General features: G+C 38.8%; 1 protein-coding gene across 2 annotated transcripts in view; it reads left to right on the forward strand.

Moving 5' to 3' along the window:
- plxnb2b (plexin b2b) overlaps nt 1-17,416 on the forward strand; it is a 179,969-nt gene extending 162,553 nt beyond the window's left edge. For both annotated transcript variants that reach the window (XM_047387797.1, XM_047387788.1), the window contains exons 28-37: nt 545-701; nt 2,487-2,587; nt 4,623-4,707; nt 6,483-6,634; nt 6,852-7,012; nt 9,770-9,917; nt 10,724-10,788; nt 10,929-11,004; nt 13,845-13,919; nt 14,435-17,416. In XM_047387797.1, the coding sequence (XP_047243753.1) occupies nt 545-701; nt 2,487-2,587; nt 4,623-4,707; nt 6,483-6,634; nt 6,852-7,012; nt 9,770-9,917; nt 10,724-10,788; nt 10,929-11,004; nt 13,845-13,919; nt 14,435-14,539 (1,125 nt within the window). In that variant the 3' untranslated portion in view covers nt 14,540-17,416. The remainder of the gene's footprint in view (nt 1-544; nt 702-2,486; nt 2,588-4,622; nt 4,708-6,482; nt 6,635-6,851; nt 7,013-9,769; nt 9,918-10,723; nt 10,789-10,928; nt 11,005-13,844; nt 13,920-14,434) is intronic.
- The last annotated feature ends 682 nt before the right edge of the window (nt 17,417-18,098 follow it).

The following is an 18,098-nucleotide window of genomic DNA, read 5'->3' on the forward strand; positions in this document are numbered from 1 at the left end:
CTAATCTGAGCACAGCTGTTTTCTGTTAAAGTCAGTACAAACAAAAAGACCCATGGGTAATGGCGTTGTTGAGGACAATTATCAAATTAGGTTGCATTACACGTCTCCTGTTTTGATGGATCGCCTTCTGTGATTCAATTTCACTGGGAGGGGGAAAAAACACAACTTGCCGGATTTCGCATGCAGATGCCGAACTGTCTGTGTATGAAGTCTTCACTACTGCTTTATTCTCTCAGCTGGCCCACTATTGTAGGTGAGGTGGGTTAGGGTTTTCTCCTGCTGAGCCTTGGTCATTAGCCAGCCCAGGTGACAAGAGCCATGTCAGGTGTCAGTGCAGCATGTGTGTGTTTGTGTGTGCCTTGAAATGCCCAGTTGCCATAACAGCCGCATTTCAATGCAGCTTGACATACATACAGGGTCGGCTGGCTACTCTGGACCACGTGTAAATTTTTCTGCATTGTTTTCATTTGCAGGACTTACACGGTGGTTCATGTGCTGTCACCAACTCGATAACAATGTGTATATCTGTGTGTTTGCTTGGCAGACCTTGCAGGTGCTGGTTCAAGGCGAGGGTCCAGATGTGACACCCGTCAAGGTGCTGAGCTGTGACACCATCTCACAGGTGAAGGAGAAGATCATAGAACAAGTATACAGAAACCTACCTTATTCCCAGAGGCCCAAGGTTGACAGTGTCACTCTGGGTGAGTATAGAAGAGACAGTAATGAGTACTGTAATACAGTGGCTTGCAGAAGTAGACAAACCTGTTAAACTTATTCACATTCGTCATGTTACAAACACAAACTGCATTGTATTTTATTTGGATTTTTTATGCTTGACCCAGACAAAGTAGCACATAACTGTTTTTATAAATAATTGGAAAAGTACCTTCTCCCCTTACTCTAAAACCCCTAAATGAATTCAAATACACACACCAGCCCTCAGTAATCAGTCAATAGGGTCCACCTGATGTTTGTTAGAAAACATTAGTGAACAAACGGCATCATGAAGACTAAGGAACACAGCAGACAGGTCAGGGATACAGTCATTGAGAAGTTTAAAGCAGGGTTAGGTTATGAAAGAATATCTGAGGTTTTGAACAACTCAGGGAGCACTATTTAGGCATGTCAAGGAGAATAATTAACAGAGGCAACTGGAAAAAGGTGCTTTGTTTAGATCAGAAAGAAATTAAACTTTTTTGCCTTTATTCAAAACACTGTGTGGCAGAAAACTAACACTGAGCATCAACCTAACTACATAATCCCTATGGTGACAACATGGTGGTGGCTGCATCATGCTGTGGAGAGGCTTTTCTTCAGCTTGTATATGGAAGCTGGTCAGCATTTATGGAAAGATTGATGCATCTATAGAACAATCATGAAAAATAAAAACTTTTAAAAGTTGCAAAAGACTTGAGGTAGGGGAGAAGGTTCTCCTTCAAGCAGGGCAACAACAACAACCAAAAAGACATAGCTACAATTGTTGCATTAAAGCAAATGTATTTGTTAGAATGGTCCAGTCAAAGCCCAAACATAAATTTGGTTGAGAATTGTGACAAGATTTTAATATTGCTGTTCAGGACATTTCCATCCAATCTGATTAAACGTAGGCTAATTTGAAAAAAATAGACTTCAGTCACTAAAAGTGCAAAGTTTGCCTTGTGGGGCTAAATACAAATGCCTGCCGCACTTTTCAGAATTAAACTTGTTAAAAAAAGGTTTGAAAAGCATGTATCCTTTTCTTTCCATTTAAGTGATGTGCTGCTTTCTGTTTGCCACCATTAAATCCCATTCAAATGCCTTTTAGTTTGAGGCTGTAACATGGTAACCATTGAAAAGGTTTTCGAGGGTGTATCAACTTTTTTGCAAGGCACTTCAAAAAAGAGTGCTTGTCAAATTATTGAAATAATACTTTATTTATTAAATGTGGTAATTTTAAATATATGACATGTTTATATGAATATCTGAATATTTTTGGTCAGCAACATGAAGAATTCCTTCATCATTTAACCGTTTTTCTACTAGTGTAGACAGAAACCTTGGGGCCTGACTTCAAAGGCTAACGCTCAACAGATATTTTCTAGCATCAAAGCCATTCACATCATACTGTACATCTTAATTCATTGTACATTTTAGATAGAGAGCCATCTTTGTTCATGATTAATGAAAGGATGGCTCCCTTAGACTTGGTGAACTATTTGAAATGAGTGATCCGGAACATCACATGTGATGTCAAGTCTGCAGTGATGCAGAAAATGTTAAGGTGCAAAACACAAATTTTAATTAAATCTAAATTATTCATAAAAGAGTTATGTCTTTTCTTTACCCCCAACCTCCTCAAGTGTGTCTTTAAAACCCCTACAGAAAGCTGGGTGCCTGCCATGAATACATGAATTTAAACTCTCATGATTACCACAAGAAAAGCATACGTTTATGGACATCCTGCTAAATTTTGCAGTATACCTGCCATTCTCTTTCCATGTTGGCAGAGTGGCGTCCCGGCTCGACAGGACAGATTTTGTCTGATCTGGACCTGACCTCCCAGAAAGAAGGCAGGTGGAAGCGCATCAACACTCTGGCACACTACAACGTGAGTACTGACAAAATATTTGATCATAATTCTATATACTGTATCCTAACAATCACTGCTCCAAAAAGCTTTGGATTTGATAAGAATGTAAGGAGATGAATAGATAAATGTGGGAGTGTAGAATCGAATGGGGGCTATTATTTTCATTCCATCTCAGTCAGTCTTTGCTGCATATTGGAGCGATTTGCATGAAATCTGTCTGCAGCAGATTTTCTGACCTGAATATATTAGCACACATTGAGTTAATACTTGTTCTTATCACAAGTTTGAATTTTACACCATTTATTGCTATTGAGGGGACATGGGGAAATAAAAAAATACATCTCTCCCTCAATTCGCAATCTGTCAGATCTAATTCAAAGTATTTAGGGCAAAATAAATCTCAGTACCTGCCAGCTAAATAGTTTCAAAATCTCCATACAAAGTTGAAGTATGACACACAACACGATGACTGTGACTCTATCCCATATATTATGTCTGTCAAGTCACTTACTGGGGAGAAGGAGTTTCATAATGAGGGGAAAGGCAGTATTCATGACAAGGACATTTCTCTTCACTACTGCTTATGACCCCCAAATAACATTCTGTTGTAAATTCAATGTAAATTCTGCACCAATGAGTATGATCCTACACATCTTCAGGAATATATGTCGGAACATTTATGCCATATAACGAGATATACGTCAGTGGCATGTTCTGGATATAAATAATGGCTGATAAAATAGTGTGCATTTGTAGTAGTTCAGATCTATCAGGCAGCTTGGAGTTTTATTTTTCCTGTGTTGTATTTTAATTAAAAGCTACCGGACGAAACAACTAGCTAGCTAAGATATTATTTTTAAACACGTTCAAGCCAACACTGTTGTCTCTCTTGGGCTGCCCCAATCACCTTTGTTGTACACTAGACTTGTATTTCCCCCAGCCACTCCCTGCTGGCCAGTTTTAGTTCACAACTGAATGTCACTAAATCTTCTTGCCACTGTATTGATTCTGAGGAAAATAAAGGTCGCTCAGTAATATCCCCTACTCATCCTGCTTTTCTGCTGCTTAAATCCTGATCTTTCTAAGCAGTTTGGCATTCTTTGATCCTATGTACCTCTCAGTTCTTCTTAGACCTCAGCCTAACTCCTATGGATTCATTGCCTCTGTCAGAGTGCTGCTAATCACAAGATATGTGCAATCAATAATAAGGTGTTCCACAGAAACTGGCCTCTAAATATCACAGTTAAGACCCACTGTTGATGTCTGCTCAGTCTCATTGATTTGAAATAAATTCTGGGGCAAGAAATGGGATGGACAAACACAGCTGAAATATAGTGAAGGGCATGCCTTTTTATTGGGATTTTATGTGACAAATCAACATAAAGTAGGGCATAAATTTCTAAAGGGAAGGAAAATTATGCATGTTTTCATAAGAAATCTTTACAAATAAAAACCAGTCCGCTTTACTTTGGTACCTCTAAATAAAATCCAGTGTAACCAGTTGCCTTTATAAATCACATAATTAATCAATAAAGTCCACCTGTGTGTGTTTTAATCTCATTGTAAATGGAGCTGTTCTCTTGAGGGCTTATATGTTTGCTAGAGAACATCAGTGAACAGACATTTGTGAATATAAATATCATGAAGACCAAAGAGCTCACCAGATAAGTCAGGCATTAAGATGTGATTAGGTTTAAAGTGGAGTTAGGTTCTAAAGCAATATGCCAATATTGCAATAATAAAGAGACCAGCCAGTAGGCCCTGGGGTAACTCTGGAGGAGCTGCAGATATCCACAGCGCAAGTGGAAGAAGCTGTCAACAGTTCAAGTATTACATTTGAATTCCACAAATCTGACTTTTGTGGAAATGTCAAGAAAAGCAACTGCTGAGAGAAAGCTATTTGTTCCAGTTCCTGTAGGAACACGAAATTACTTTGCAAATGTATGCTTGTTTTGTCCATGAAATAAAATCCCAATAAAATATATGGAGGTTTGTTGGCCGGGTTTGAATGCTGTTACAAATAACTGTACTTCTCAAATTCTGTGCTTTATAGGTACGAGATAATGCCACATTAGTTTTATCCCGACTGCTTCACACACAACAGAACTACGACCAGAACCAGGAAAACCATGAAGAAAGTAAGTGTCCCTCAGCTAACATGATACACACATTACTAGTTCAATTCAAAAGAGCAAGTAACTCATGTCTTTGACATATAATACATTTCTTTCTCTCGTTTCCTTTGGGCTTCTCAAAATATCCCCTCCTTCATTAAACATGCTAATATATGTTCTATGTACAGGTCCTTCTCAAAATATTAGCATATTGTGATAAAGTTAATTATTTTCCATAATGTCATGATGAAAATTTAACATTCATATATTTTAGATTCATTGCACACTAACTGAAATATTTCAGATCTTTTATTGTCTTAATACGGATGATTTTGGCATACAGCTCATGAAAACCCAAAATTCCTATCTCACAAAATTAGCATATTTCATCCGACCAATAAAAGAAAAGTGTTTTTAATACAAAAAACGTCAACCTTCAAATAATCATGTACAGTTATGCACTCAATACTTGGTCGGGAATCCTTTGGCAGAAATGACTGCTTCAATGCGACGTGGCATGGAGGCAATCAGCCTGTGGCACTGCTGAGGTCTTATGGAGGCCCAGGATGCTTCGATAGCGGCCTTTAGCTCATCTCCATAGAGCTTTTCAGCAGATGGAAGCATGAAGTGCTCCAAAATCTCCTGATAGCTAGCTGCATTGACCCTGCCCTTGATAAAACACAGTGGACCAACACCAGCAGCTGACACGGCACCCCAGACCATCACTGACTGTGGATACTTGACACTGGACTTCTGGCATTTTGGCATTTCCTTCTCCCCAGTCTTCCTCCAGACTCTGGCACCTTGATTTCTGAATGACATGCAGAATTTGTTTTCATCCGAAAAAAGTACTTTGGACCACTGAGCAACAGTCCAGTGCTGCTTCTCTGTAGCCCAGGTCTGGGGAATGCGGCACCTGTAGCCCATTTCCTGCACACGCCTGTGCACGGTGGCTCTGGATGTTTCTACTCCAGACTCAGTCCACTGGTTCCGCAGGTCCCCCAAGGTCTGGAATCGGCCCTTCTCCACAATCTTCCTCAGGGTCCGGTCACCTCTTCTCGTTGTGCAGCGTTTTCTGCCACACTTTTTCCTTCCCACAGACTTCCCACTGAGGTGCCTTGATACAGCGCTCTGGGAACAGCCTATTCGTTCAGAAATGTCTTTCTGTGTCTTACCCTCTTGCTTGAGGGTGTCAATAGTGGCCTTCTGGACAGCAGTCAGGTCGGCAGTCTTACCCATGATTGGGGTTTTGAGTGATGAACCAGGCTGGGAGTTTTAAAGGCCTCAGGAATCTTTTGCAGGTGTTTAGAGTTAACTCGTTGATTCAGATGATTAGGTTCATAGCTCGTTTAGAGACCCTTTTAATGATATGCTAATTTTGTGAGATAGGAATTTTGGGTTTTCATGAGCTGTATGCCAAAATCATCCATATTAAGACAATAAAAGACCTGAAATATTTCAGTTAGTGTGCAATGAATCTAAAATATATGAATGTTAAATTTTCATCATGACATTATGGAAAATAATTAACTTTATCACAATATGCTAATATTTTGAGAAGGACCTGTACTCCACACTTTTAGATTATGCTGAAGCTGTATGCATTTTAAATTCTCTTCTTCTTTTGGGGCGCATTTCAGTTATTTTTTTAGCGTTTCCTTTTTTCTTTCAAATCTGGCTGAAAATGTCCGTCACATGTTTATTCATTTTAATTTAATTTTTTCAGGAATAAACATGGTTAATAAAATTTACTGAAAGTACAGGGAGAAAGTCTTACAATTTGGTCTTTTCCACAATAGGAAATGCTCTGTTGGACGATGATAAAGTTTTTCATCTGGTGAGGCCAACAGATGAACTGGATGAGATCAAATCCAAACGCGGGAGTATAAAGGACAAGTCAATGACCAAAGCCATTACAGAGATCTACCTGACTCGACTTCTGTCTGTAAAGGTAAAACCCAAAACTGTATATACCATCGGTTATTAGATTTACAATTATTTTATTTGCTGGCATAGCATTTTGGAGGTGCAGATGGTTTTTGGTGGTGCTTTTTTAGATGAGATGGTCAGGATATCTCTACTCACAATAAAGGCACAGGTCTGTCTCAGAGCTTTAGTATAAATAGCCATCAGCTGACTAGTCTCACATTGTTTCTGTTCACTTTCAGGGAACACTTCAGCAGTTTGTGGATGACTTCTTCCGCAGCGTGCTGTGCTCTGTGTCCGTGGTCCCACCAGCCGTCAAATATTTTTTTGACTTCCTGGATGAGCAAGCACTGAAACACAACAATGTTGATGAAGAGACCATCCATATCTGGAAGACTAATAGGTAAAAATAGAAATGGCAAACATGTCATATTTGAACCAGCTTATTTACTATGGCTCTGTTTTTATCAGGATAATATAAAAGCAATACATTTTAATGTATTTTTCTAGTTTTTAATAAAACAGTTACTAGGTTGCAGTTTTGACATTTTCAATTCAATTCAAAAATATGTTATTAATCCTGAAAGGGATATTACCTAAAATTAAATAATATTTATATTGTTTTTTATTACTTATATTTATAATATTGATTTAATATTTTGGTGCTTCAGGTGTAGCAGATACCCAAGGAACAGATCTGCAGGTTTATAAATCTTTATCTTCATGCTAATGGTCAAGAAAGCAGATCAATTGTGCAGCATCTCTGTCAGATTATAGCTGATTGCTAAGAGAAAATATTTCAGTCATTGTTTTTGTACAGGCTCTTTATACAGAGGTTTTTCTGTATATAATAAAAGCTACTGCTAGCGTTTTTTTGGACTAGAAGCAGACGGAGAAACTAAGAACTTGCAGTATCAAAAATCATCATTTTGCCACATTTCCTGCAACCAAAGATTAAAGCACAAAAGAACTGAAATATTAACTAGATACCACAAGATTTTATTGTTTCATCAAATACCTATTTTTGTTGTTTCCTATTAAGATTGTTTTGGTATTCTTCAGTTGTACACTAATAGTATATTGCGTAAACTTTATGTTTGAACTAAGAGTTTGCTATAATTAGACTCTTTATCACAGAAATTAAAGTTGGTGTTTAAATCATAAGGACCTTTACAGCACTTACTTGCTTCATTTATCATCTTTGAAGTGTGGGGAATATTGTCCACTAATTTCCATGAGATTATTTCAGAAACCTAACTTTGTCTAGCTTCATGTCTCAGTGCTCTACATTTTAAATTATTGTATCTATTTTGGGCCTTGTCTCAGATCACTGTCCAGTCCATTTCTACTTGGACCTGTCACTCTTACAAATGATAAGTCTCTGTGGTTAAAGCTGTGATTTATTGGAACATCTAGTAAAGATGTGGAAAAGCTTTAAAGTAAAGTAATCTTTTTTTAGCAATAGTTCACAAAAAAATAAGAAAACCCCAACAATTGATGTGTACATATAAATAGTGGGGAAAAAATCCCATGTTAAGAAATAATTATATTTTTCTGCCATTAGTATGATTGTTGGTACCCCTAGCAATCCTTCTGAAAGAAAAGTAACTAACGCATTTTTTTTAATTGAAGTTGATCAGAGCTTTTAGGAGCTTCTAATTAGTATTACATAACTTTCTGTTTCCTTGGGGTAATAATATGACATGACATAAAGGCCTATTTCATTAAGCCACTGACATCAGGCTGAATGAGGCTGAATGTTTATCTTGCCACCCCACAAGGTAAAGAGGACAGTAAGGAAGGTAAAGCGCAAAGAGTGTCATCTTGGGGTCACCACATTACCATAACACCCATTAGATGACAACCAGGTATTTGGAATCTATGCCAGAAAACATCCTTTCCTTTTCTCACCATCACAAATTCTTAAATAAATAGAAAAATGCAAATTTATTAACCTGAAGAGGAAATTTATTCTCTTCACGCTAATAAATTCGTATTTTTCTATAAACTTATCCCTATCTCAAAGTACAAAAATAAACAGTATTACCTTCTGAAAATTTGACGACATTCAAGACCTTCATTGACTAACAAAAAGACAACTGCACCTCTGCCCAACAATCCGATTTTTAGAAACTGTGATACAATAACTTACCAAAAAATTAGACTTACTTGTTCAGGAAAGTGCCGAATACAAATGCACAATTTGAGCATACTTAGTTTGCATTTGCAATCTCTGTGCTCCCATGTGGCATTTAAGTGCATAAATTAGTGTCACGTCGGCTGAGGCTCAAGCGTACAAGACGACGTGTTGCATGTAGATGCCTGTGATTGACGTGGTGCCGGCAAGAGAGCACCCACACAAGGACACGAGATGAGCGATTTAATTACTTACTATACTCTACAACCAATTCTGCATCCACCCGTTCTGTTTATCAAATCAACTGAGGGCCATGTAGTTAATATGAATGTGTGTATGAAGCATAACAAACAAACAAACATGGTAATTATTTCCCAAGCTAAATTAATTCTGTGATTATAGTAACATAGCTATTTTTATGCTTCTATTGTGTTCCAACTGAAGCCTTCCCAGAAGATATTAGCAAATCAGTATGAATTTTATACGGCGCGTGTTTCCTCTCCCTGATGGTGGGATGTTCATGGCGTTTGGGGAGGGGAGGTTTGTGAAAACTGCTGTATTTTGGGCATTTTCATGAATTCATAAGCTGAGCTTAGCTTAGAAGGAGGAGTATTGAGCGCATGTTTTTCTGTTCCTGGGAGAAATTAGCACAAGCACTGGGGTGTTGCATTATGTAGTCTGGTCTTTACGTTAAGCTCCACAGGAGCTGAAAAGGTCAATGTTTTGCAGTTACTTTCACTTTCCTAATCTGTTTGTTAGCATAGTAAAGATTTACACAGAGGTCAGCTTCTTGTAGAAGACTAAAACACAGACAGTATTGTTCTGAATAAACTGACACATACAAAAAGGCTTTTATCCACCCCTGTTATTACCTTGTATTGTAGTCAGTTCAACCACTGACAAGTGCTCTTTCTGAAGGAACGCCTCCTCTACTTAAATTAATTTTCTGTTGAGAATTTCCTCAGTTTTTAAAACATTGATGATGATAATCACAGTAATTTGTTGCCTCCCTCACTGGTCCAGCCTGCCTCTGAGATTCTGGGTGAACATCCTCAAGAATCCCCACTTCACCTTTGATGTCCATGTGTCTGAAGTGGTCGATGCTTCGCTGTCCGTCATCGCCCAGACCTTTATGGATGCTTGCACCAAGAGCGAGCACAAACTTAGTCGGGTGAGTAAAACCAAATAAAAGGAATAAGAATAAGGTGGAAATGCAAGAGGGGGTGACTGAATGAGGCCTAAATTGCAGAGAGAAAGGGAAGGAAAATACAGGAGACTGCCATTAAATTAGAATATCATTAAAAGGTTAAATCATTTCAGTAACTCAATTCAAAAAGAGAATCTCGTATATAGGCTCATCACAAAAACAGGGATATTGGAATCGTAAACTGTAATGATTATGCCTTTCAGCTTATGAAAAATCCAAATATAGTTGCTTAGAAAATAAGAATATGTATTGGATACATCCATGTGTTGTAGGTTAAGTACTGACTCCATCCTCACTCCAAGCCTTGTAAAGTTCTCCCAAATTTTTAAATGGGCTTTAAATAACATTCCTTAGCTGCAGATATCCCTGCTTGGACACCTTTTTGTACCACACTTTCCTTTCGCTCACATTAAAACGCTTGGGTACAAAACTCTGAAAAACCACCTCCTTTAGTAGGTATTATTGGTGGCTTACCCTTCTAATGGAGAGTGTCAGTGACTCTGATGGAAAAACTGTCAGGTCAACAATCATCAGTATTACTGTGTTTATGCATTTCTGTGTTTAACCTCTTTTTTTATGGTCTTGTGTATTCTCATTTTCTTTTGTTAGATGTAACCCATGGTCATATGAATTGACTCAAATATACAATTAAAATAAAACACTTCTTGAGTTGAATTGCTAAAATAAATTACATTTTCAACTGTATTCTAATTTATTGAGATGCAGGTGTATATCATGTCAATCTTGTTTGTAACTGTTTTTGTCTTCAGGACTCCCCAAGCAACAAACTACTCTATGCAAAGGAGATCTCCACCTATAAGAAGATGGTGGATGAGTAAGTGTGAGCTTTTTATTTTCCGTCTGTTTTCATGTTAAGTTTAAAATCCTTCAGAATTCTGCTAGATGTTTTCTTCTTATTAGCGCTTACAAAACTGAGTCATTACAACCTCTTGTCTGCTCTTTTTGTGTGTGCAGCTACTACAAGGGCATCCGGCAGATGGTCTCTGTCAGTGATCAGGACATGAACACTCATTTGGCAGAAGTGTCACGGGTGAGAGACACAGCTGTCATTATCTTTGGCTTGTAGTCGACCTTGCTTTAAATATTACGCTCTTTTTGGTTTCAGCTCAGAATGATGCAGCAAAGCCATTGGTTACCACGTTAACAGCATGTCTGTTTTTAAAAGAGGAAATATTTAGTATCGAACTGACTGTGGCTCACTAGGAAAAGTAGTTGTCTTGCAATCAGAAGGTTGTGGGTTCGATTCCAGCTTCCTCCTGCCATATGTCGATGTGCCCCTGGGCAAGGCACTTAACCTCAAGTTGCCTGCCGATCTGTGTGTCGGTGTATGAATGTGTGAGTGTTAGTGAGTGCGATTGGGTGAATGTGGCTCTAGTGGAAAGTGCTTTGAGTGGTCTGTATGACTGGAAAGGCGCTATATAAGATCAGTCCATTTACTATTTACGTAGATGGTAGGAGGGCAGGCATTACTATCAATTTAATCTTGTTGTTGCCTCATTTTAAAGCTTGTCATTTTTATGCAAAACACACCCTGACAGTTTTTGTTTCATTAGGTTGTGATATTTTTTTATCCGCAGGAGTGTGCCCTCAAGTTCATTTCAAAATTACTGATGTTGAGACATTTCTTGGCAATCCTTGTAAAAATGTGTAAAAATCCTTAAAACAACATCTTTTACCGCAGCAACATTGTCTTCCAGTGAATATATTGAAGAAAATTAACCCTTTCAATTTCAGTTATTTAGTGACAGGAAGGGGTAAGAATTGTTTTATCAAAATCACAGGTGGAACAATTGTTGGTGCTAATAAGAATCCCTTTGTAATAAATGTGACTAAGGTTTAGCAGGTGGCTGGGGTGAGGATGCTCAGGAAACTGGTCTGAATTCTGAGGAATGAGACTCACCCACTGCATGACCCAGAGGTGTTTAGGGAGAGCACCATCAGCCACAGACTTATACCATCTCAGTGCAGGACTGAACACAGCAGGAAGTCCTCCTTACCATCAGCCATTAGACTTTACAATGATCAAGATTAGTTTAAACTTTTTTTATTTGCTGTTACATAAGTGCTGCTGTGACAAAGCAATTTCCTGTGATGATTAATAAGGTTCTATTCTATTCAAAAGCATTTTTACTTATTAAGTTGATCAGAGTTTCTAGGAACGTTTTATTTTTATTCCATAATATATCTTGCCAGCATGCACAGAGAGGAGGTGAAGATAGGAAATCACCCAAGCTCTCTATCAAAGAACTGCAGCACAGATTTACATTCTCGGGTTTAGCAACCATTAAACGTCATCATGCCAAACGGTTCCTTCTGAGTAATGCCTGGAAAGTCCTGTTCTGTCCTACCATCAGACATCTTAAACAGGTGGAGTTTACTAAACTCTTCTGAGATTTTACCTGGAACCATGTTCTTTTGTCAGATGAGACTAAAACCATTTTCCCACAACATTTTGCACTTTAAACATGCAACCACAAACCCCCTATTAAAGATCCCTTTAAACCTTTACGTCATACAAGTCAAATCACCGAGATGGCATGTCCTGTGTGCTTACGCAGGATTCTCTGTGACAGCTAAACCAAAGGGGCAAGGTTTACCACCCACTGGATTCGCCTGAGCAATACGAAAGATTTTTTCCTGAGGGAAAATCCACAAAGGGCGGAGATTATGTTGTATTCCACATGCAGGCTTTCCATTTAGTGCTTTTTTGCAAGTAAAGTTGTTGTGGATCATGTTATTATTGCACTAAAAACTTATTTTATTTTATGCTGTTAGTACATTTTAGGAGGGGCCCCAATAATGTCCCCAGTAATGTAGGTGGTGTGAGGTAGTGTAGAACAAGTGTCAAGGAAGGTGGTAGGTAGACAGCATCAGACATTTGGAAATTCTTCCTGGAGGAAATTTATTTAGGAATCTCATCATTTTCCAACTCAAGCCACTAGTTACAAAAGTAACACTGAATTTACACAGGGATTAATGACCAGATCTTCATCAGCCAGTACCATTAAAAAATGGGTTAAACCAAACAATACAAGGTAAAGTTGTTAGCTTGATTTACAAATTAATCTACACAACTAAACGGTTTACAAAATACAATAATCCAGACGGTGTAACTCAAAAATTACTTTAAAGAAAACAGTTAATGTTATTCAAAAAGAAACCCCTTCATTTAGTTTTAACCAGTGATGTAATCAATGACATCATGAACCTATACAATCAGGAAGTGCTGGGCCGGCCCCTCCCATACAACTAATCTGGATGTAGGATCTAAACAAAGGGAAAAACATGGGTGAGTGTATACAAACATGCATTAACAGAAATAAGTCACTGCAAACTGACTTTAACAGAAAGAAAATTCAAATTTATTATTCACAGAGTGTTTACTTTAAAGAAACATATGCTTAGATGTAAACTGTAGCATAATGCTACTACAAACAAACCCGGGATAGAATGGGAAGCAAAGATATCACAGCAATGCTCAACTAAAACACTAAATAATCTTAAAATGAGATACAACAAATGATGGTATGTTTTTTTTTTTTAAGGGACAAGTGGTGAGTAAATTTAGCAGCCACTTTGTCACAAGTGGTAACAGTTTGCTCTCCACTGAAATCTCTGTTGTTACAAGCAATAACGGGAACAGATCATTTATTTCTTGAAACAATATATTTTTTAAAGTGTTCTCCCTTGCAGTGGTTATAGTACCTGGGATCTTTGGAGATTCCTTTTGCTCAGAACATTTTTGAGTTGCCTCTACAGGTAGAGACATTATTTACACCAGGGAAAGAAATGGGCAATTCAGCTGTGTGCAATTTTGTTCTATCATTTTGTTGAATCTCTTACCTTTAAACTGTCCTTTATGTTCTGCAGTCTCACACCGACAAACTGAACACCCAAGTGGCTCTCCATCAGCTTTACCAGTACGCCAGCAAATATTATGATGGGGTAAGAACCTCCTAGCTTTCCTGTCGCACACAAGAAGAACTATTCCACTGTATGCACTGCTGCCCACTATATTTCTTTTTTTCCCATCCCCTTCACTCTTGATATGCCAGAAAAGAGATTGTGTGAAATTTTAATTGAAAGCATTTCTGTGGGATGTGAATTGGAAAATTGCTTTGGGAATTGATTTTTAAAAGTCCACTGCATGTCGCCACTTGAGGTCACAAAAAGGGGGATAAACAAAACCTAATGAACAAGTTGGATAAACAAATGGGGCTGTCAGTCTCCCCTAAGAGGGGCTCACAAACAATAACAGCTACTATGACGTGACTGTTGATAGTGAATAACACGCCTCTCCGCCACTTCTCACCTCTTTCCAAATGTTGTTTTTTTTTACTATTCCAGCACTACCCTTCTGCTGTCCTTCATCCAAGTCCTCCTCCCTCCTCCTCTTCTCTTGATATTTGTGACTGCTCTGTCGATCATTCCAATGACCGCCCTTCCATCCTCCCTTTCAGATCATTGCATCCCTGGATGAGGATCCAGCTGCTCAGAGTAAACAGCTGACCCTGCGGCTGCAGCAGATCGCAGCTGCCCTGGAAAACAAAATGACTGATCTCTAACCCACCGAGAGGAGGGACAAAAGTCGAGACATAGAGGGAGATGACCAGTGACTACAGGGGCTTATTTCTCTGTTTTTCTGAGCATAAAGTATAGAAATGCAAAATCTGAAAGGGGACCTGTTTAGATGTGTGCATCCCTGGAGTGTCTTTTTTAGGTTGTCTTGAGTAACCAGGACTAATTAATTGCACATAGACAACAAACAAAAAAAAAAGGATTGGGGAAAATGATGGGTTACACTGTAATTGGTACGCCTTAAAATCTCACTTGCCAAACCATAAAGGTTTGAGCCCTCTCTCATGCTCCTCTGGATATTGCTCCCAGGATGCAGTATGAGAGAAATCTCTATGAGAATTAAGCCCCACTGTGGAGCACTGGTACAGCAGATAATCAGATGTTGAATTTCTCTCTGTGTGGAAAAGGGGTTAAAGAGTCGTATTATATATTTTTTTTATTGTGCAGTCTTTATGCAGAAAGCTTTATAAGAAAAAAAAATATCTTTTTAATTGGAATCACTTTGTGGTGCGGACAGTGTTTTTATCAGCCTGTGTGTGTGTGCGTAGATGTCTGCGTGATGCGTGAAGAGGAGCGTGTGCGTTGTGAGTTTGGGGCTGTGTGGGAACATCCGTGCACCCACAGGATGCCTACTTTTACAGGTGTGAAAGCAAAGCGACGCCTGCTTTCTCTCATTTTAAGTCCCCGCCACCCAGAACAACGCCGGAGGCTGTGCTCTCGCCGAGCTTTACGACAGAGACCAAAGGTTCCGAACAGGGACGCCGGCCCGTTCGACTGACAGGTTACCAGAGGTTTCGCAAACATTTCAGATGAACACTTTGCTTTTTATACAGAGTTTTTTTTTTTTGCTTTAAGCTTAATTGCCATTCGTGCTCATGGAAATCGATAGCAGCACAGCCTGTCTCCCTTTATTGTACAGTGCCATGAAACATTCCACTTCAACTAAAGCACAGAGGGACATTTCTGAGTTTTTTTAAGACATTTCAGTTGATGATTTCTTTTTTTACAAATTATTTTCGTTTTACAACTTTTTTTCTTTAGTTCTCAGCAGAAAGAAGCAATTTTATTCTCCCATGGCGCCATGTCACTCATGTTAGCCCTGCAATAATGTCAGTATACCGGGAGCTACAACACCGTAGATTCTCGCGTTTTCTTTCTAATTATAGTTGCCATATCGTAGCAGTTCAGCAATACGTTAAAGAACAATTGATTTATGTCTTTCTTATGTTCTTTGTCTTTTATTTTCGTGCCATTTTTTTTTTTTTTTATATTATTACCATTGTAATGTTCCAAATAATCATGATGAACTCTGCCTCTAAAGCTATAAAATAGCCTAATGCTGATGGTAAAAATCTGCCAGAGATGAAGTCGGTACTGTAGCTGCATGTTGCAAACAAAGAGTTGTTCTTTCACATTGTTTCATGATGTCGGTGTGCTTGGGTTCAGTCATGTATATAATTGCTTATGGTAAGTGAAATATTGACATGTCAGTGTCAGAGCGTGGACAGGGTCGGAATGAGAGTTTGACATTTCTTAGTCCAATAAACACCATCCCTAAATTGTAGGTCTGGCCGTCGACAGATCATTTAATTGTCCTCCCTCGTATCTGACACACAGCAACAGCTCCAGAGACCCCAGAATGTTAACGATTCCTGCCTTGGCTAGAGTGACGTTTGCACAGACCTCGATCCTGCCCGCCTGCCGTCTCAGCATGGCGCTCCGGCTTCCTGACTAACAGCATTTGGCACTGCCCACTCAGTGCGATGCGGAGTGGCACTCTGTGTAATGAAATCAGCAGGGGAGGCTTTTGATCTTAATTGCATGCCGACTGCGGACTCCATCCTCGTCTCCGCTGTTGTTTACTGGTGACTCCTTTCTCACTGACAGAGTTGATGCAAGAAGCTTCTTCTTTCAGAGCCTTTCTTTAACCAAAAATGTGCCTTATTGAATAGGATAATACATATACATTGTTTCTAAATTATTCTGTTGGTAACATAGGTGAATATGATGATAGTACTATAGACACAACAGTGTACTTGGACTTGTGATCTTATGTGTGCTGTCTAAACGCTAGATGCGCTGCTGCAGCCATTTGCGTGCCATTAGACTGAAGACATTTCAGTATGATTTCTTTTACGGCTGCAGTTTTGACCTGTGCATTTCCTTTGGGTGTCTTTGGTGTGTGCTTACTAGGACTTTGGTGGCTAAAACAAACGAGCTGAAAAGATTAAATGTTGAAGAATGACCAATTGGATCTGGGTTTCCCTTGAAATTGTCTCACATTCCAAAATTAGACAAAAGGGTATCCATGTGTATAATTGAACATTGCGCAAAATTGTTCCAATGGTGTTGATTCTTTTGACCTGTGTTTGTTTCTAAGCTATCCTACAGTGTGTACGATAAATGACTATCTATACTCGACAAATGATTTTTCTTACTGCTGTGCAGTTATTTTTATTTCTTGTTTCCTATAGCATATAAATCTTTGTAACACAAGTTGAAATACTGTATTCTATCTGTACACCCATATGCATTGGTTCCTATGACAAAAACTAGAAAAGATAGAAAAAAAAAAACTGTTTGTGCTGTTGTCGAGACCTGTTTTATTTTTCCCCATTTTGAAACTTGTGAATGTGCTGTAATGATAAAAGAAACTGGGACACTGCACTTTCGGTACAGGACCAGTAATGGAAGCCAATGTTTCCCTCCCCATCCGAGGCAGCTTTGAATATTCTCGATCTTGTACCTGATCTGGTTGTGCTGGATGAACATAATTTTAAAAGTCGTATGTGTGGACGGAGCTGTTACCCACAGGTTTCATCATGCACTCCTCCGTGAATAAACTCAGAGACATATAAACCCTTCGTATTGGCTGTTTCTTTCATTCGGACAATATTGATTTGCTTTGACTGAAACCGCTCTCATGGTTTATTCATAAAGAGTTACAATCACCTTGGGTGATAAAGTTGCCACAGGCAGCAGCTTTTCTTGTTGAAGTGAACTGTGTGTCTTTAAAAATCTCTGGCATTTATAGTGTCTTGCTAAAGTATTCATACACTCTGAACCTTTCCACATTTGTCACATTACAACCACAGAGTTCAGTGTATTTTATTGTGATTTTATGTGACAAACCAACACAAAGAACTGCAAAATCGTTAAGTGTAAGGACACGTATTCTCAACCCCCCATGTCAAACGTATACAGAACCATGTTTCGCTGCAATTAATGCGGCACATCTGTTAGGGTATGGCTCTACCAGCTATGCTTTTCAAAATCATTTTAAAGTCAGTCAGATTAGCTGGAGGACTATAAATATAGATTATGAAGTCTTGTGACAGATTTTCTTTTGGATTTAGCTCTGGCCTGACTAGACTAATACATGAATATGCTGTTCAAGGTGAATGTGAACCGTCAGCTGTTTAGTGGTGGTCAACAGTGAACTAGGGAGCAAGGACTGACGGCTGCCTATGTTGTGTAACGCAACTGTTCCAGTTCCAAGTTCGCAAACCAGTAATATTTGCTACCTTGCAGTGCTCAATGACCAGG

Source organism: Girardinichthys multiradiatus, chromosome 2 (genome assembly GCF_021462225.1).
Source record: "Girardinichthys multiradiatus isolate DD_20200921_A chromosome 2, DD_fGirMul_XY1, whole genome shotgun sequence".
Lineage (NCBI taxonomy): Eukaryota > Metazoa > Chordata > Actinopteri > Cyprinodontiformes > Goodeidae > Girardinichthys > Girardinichthys multiradiatus.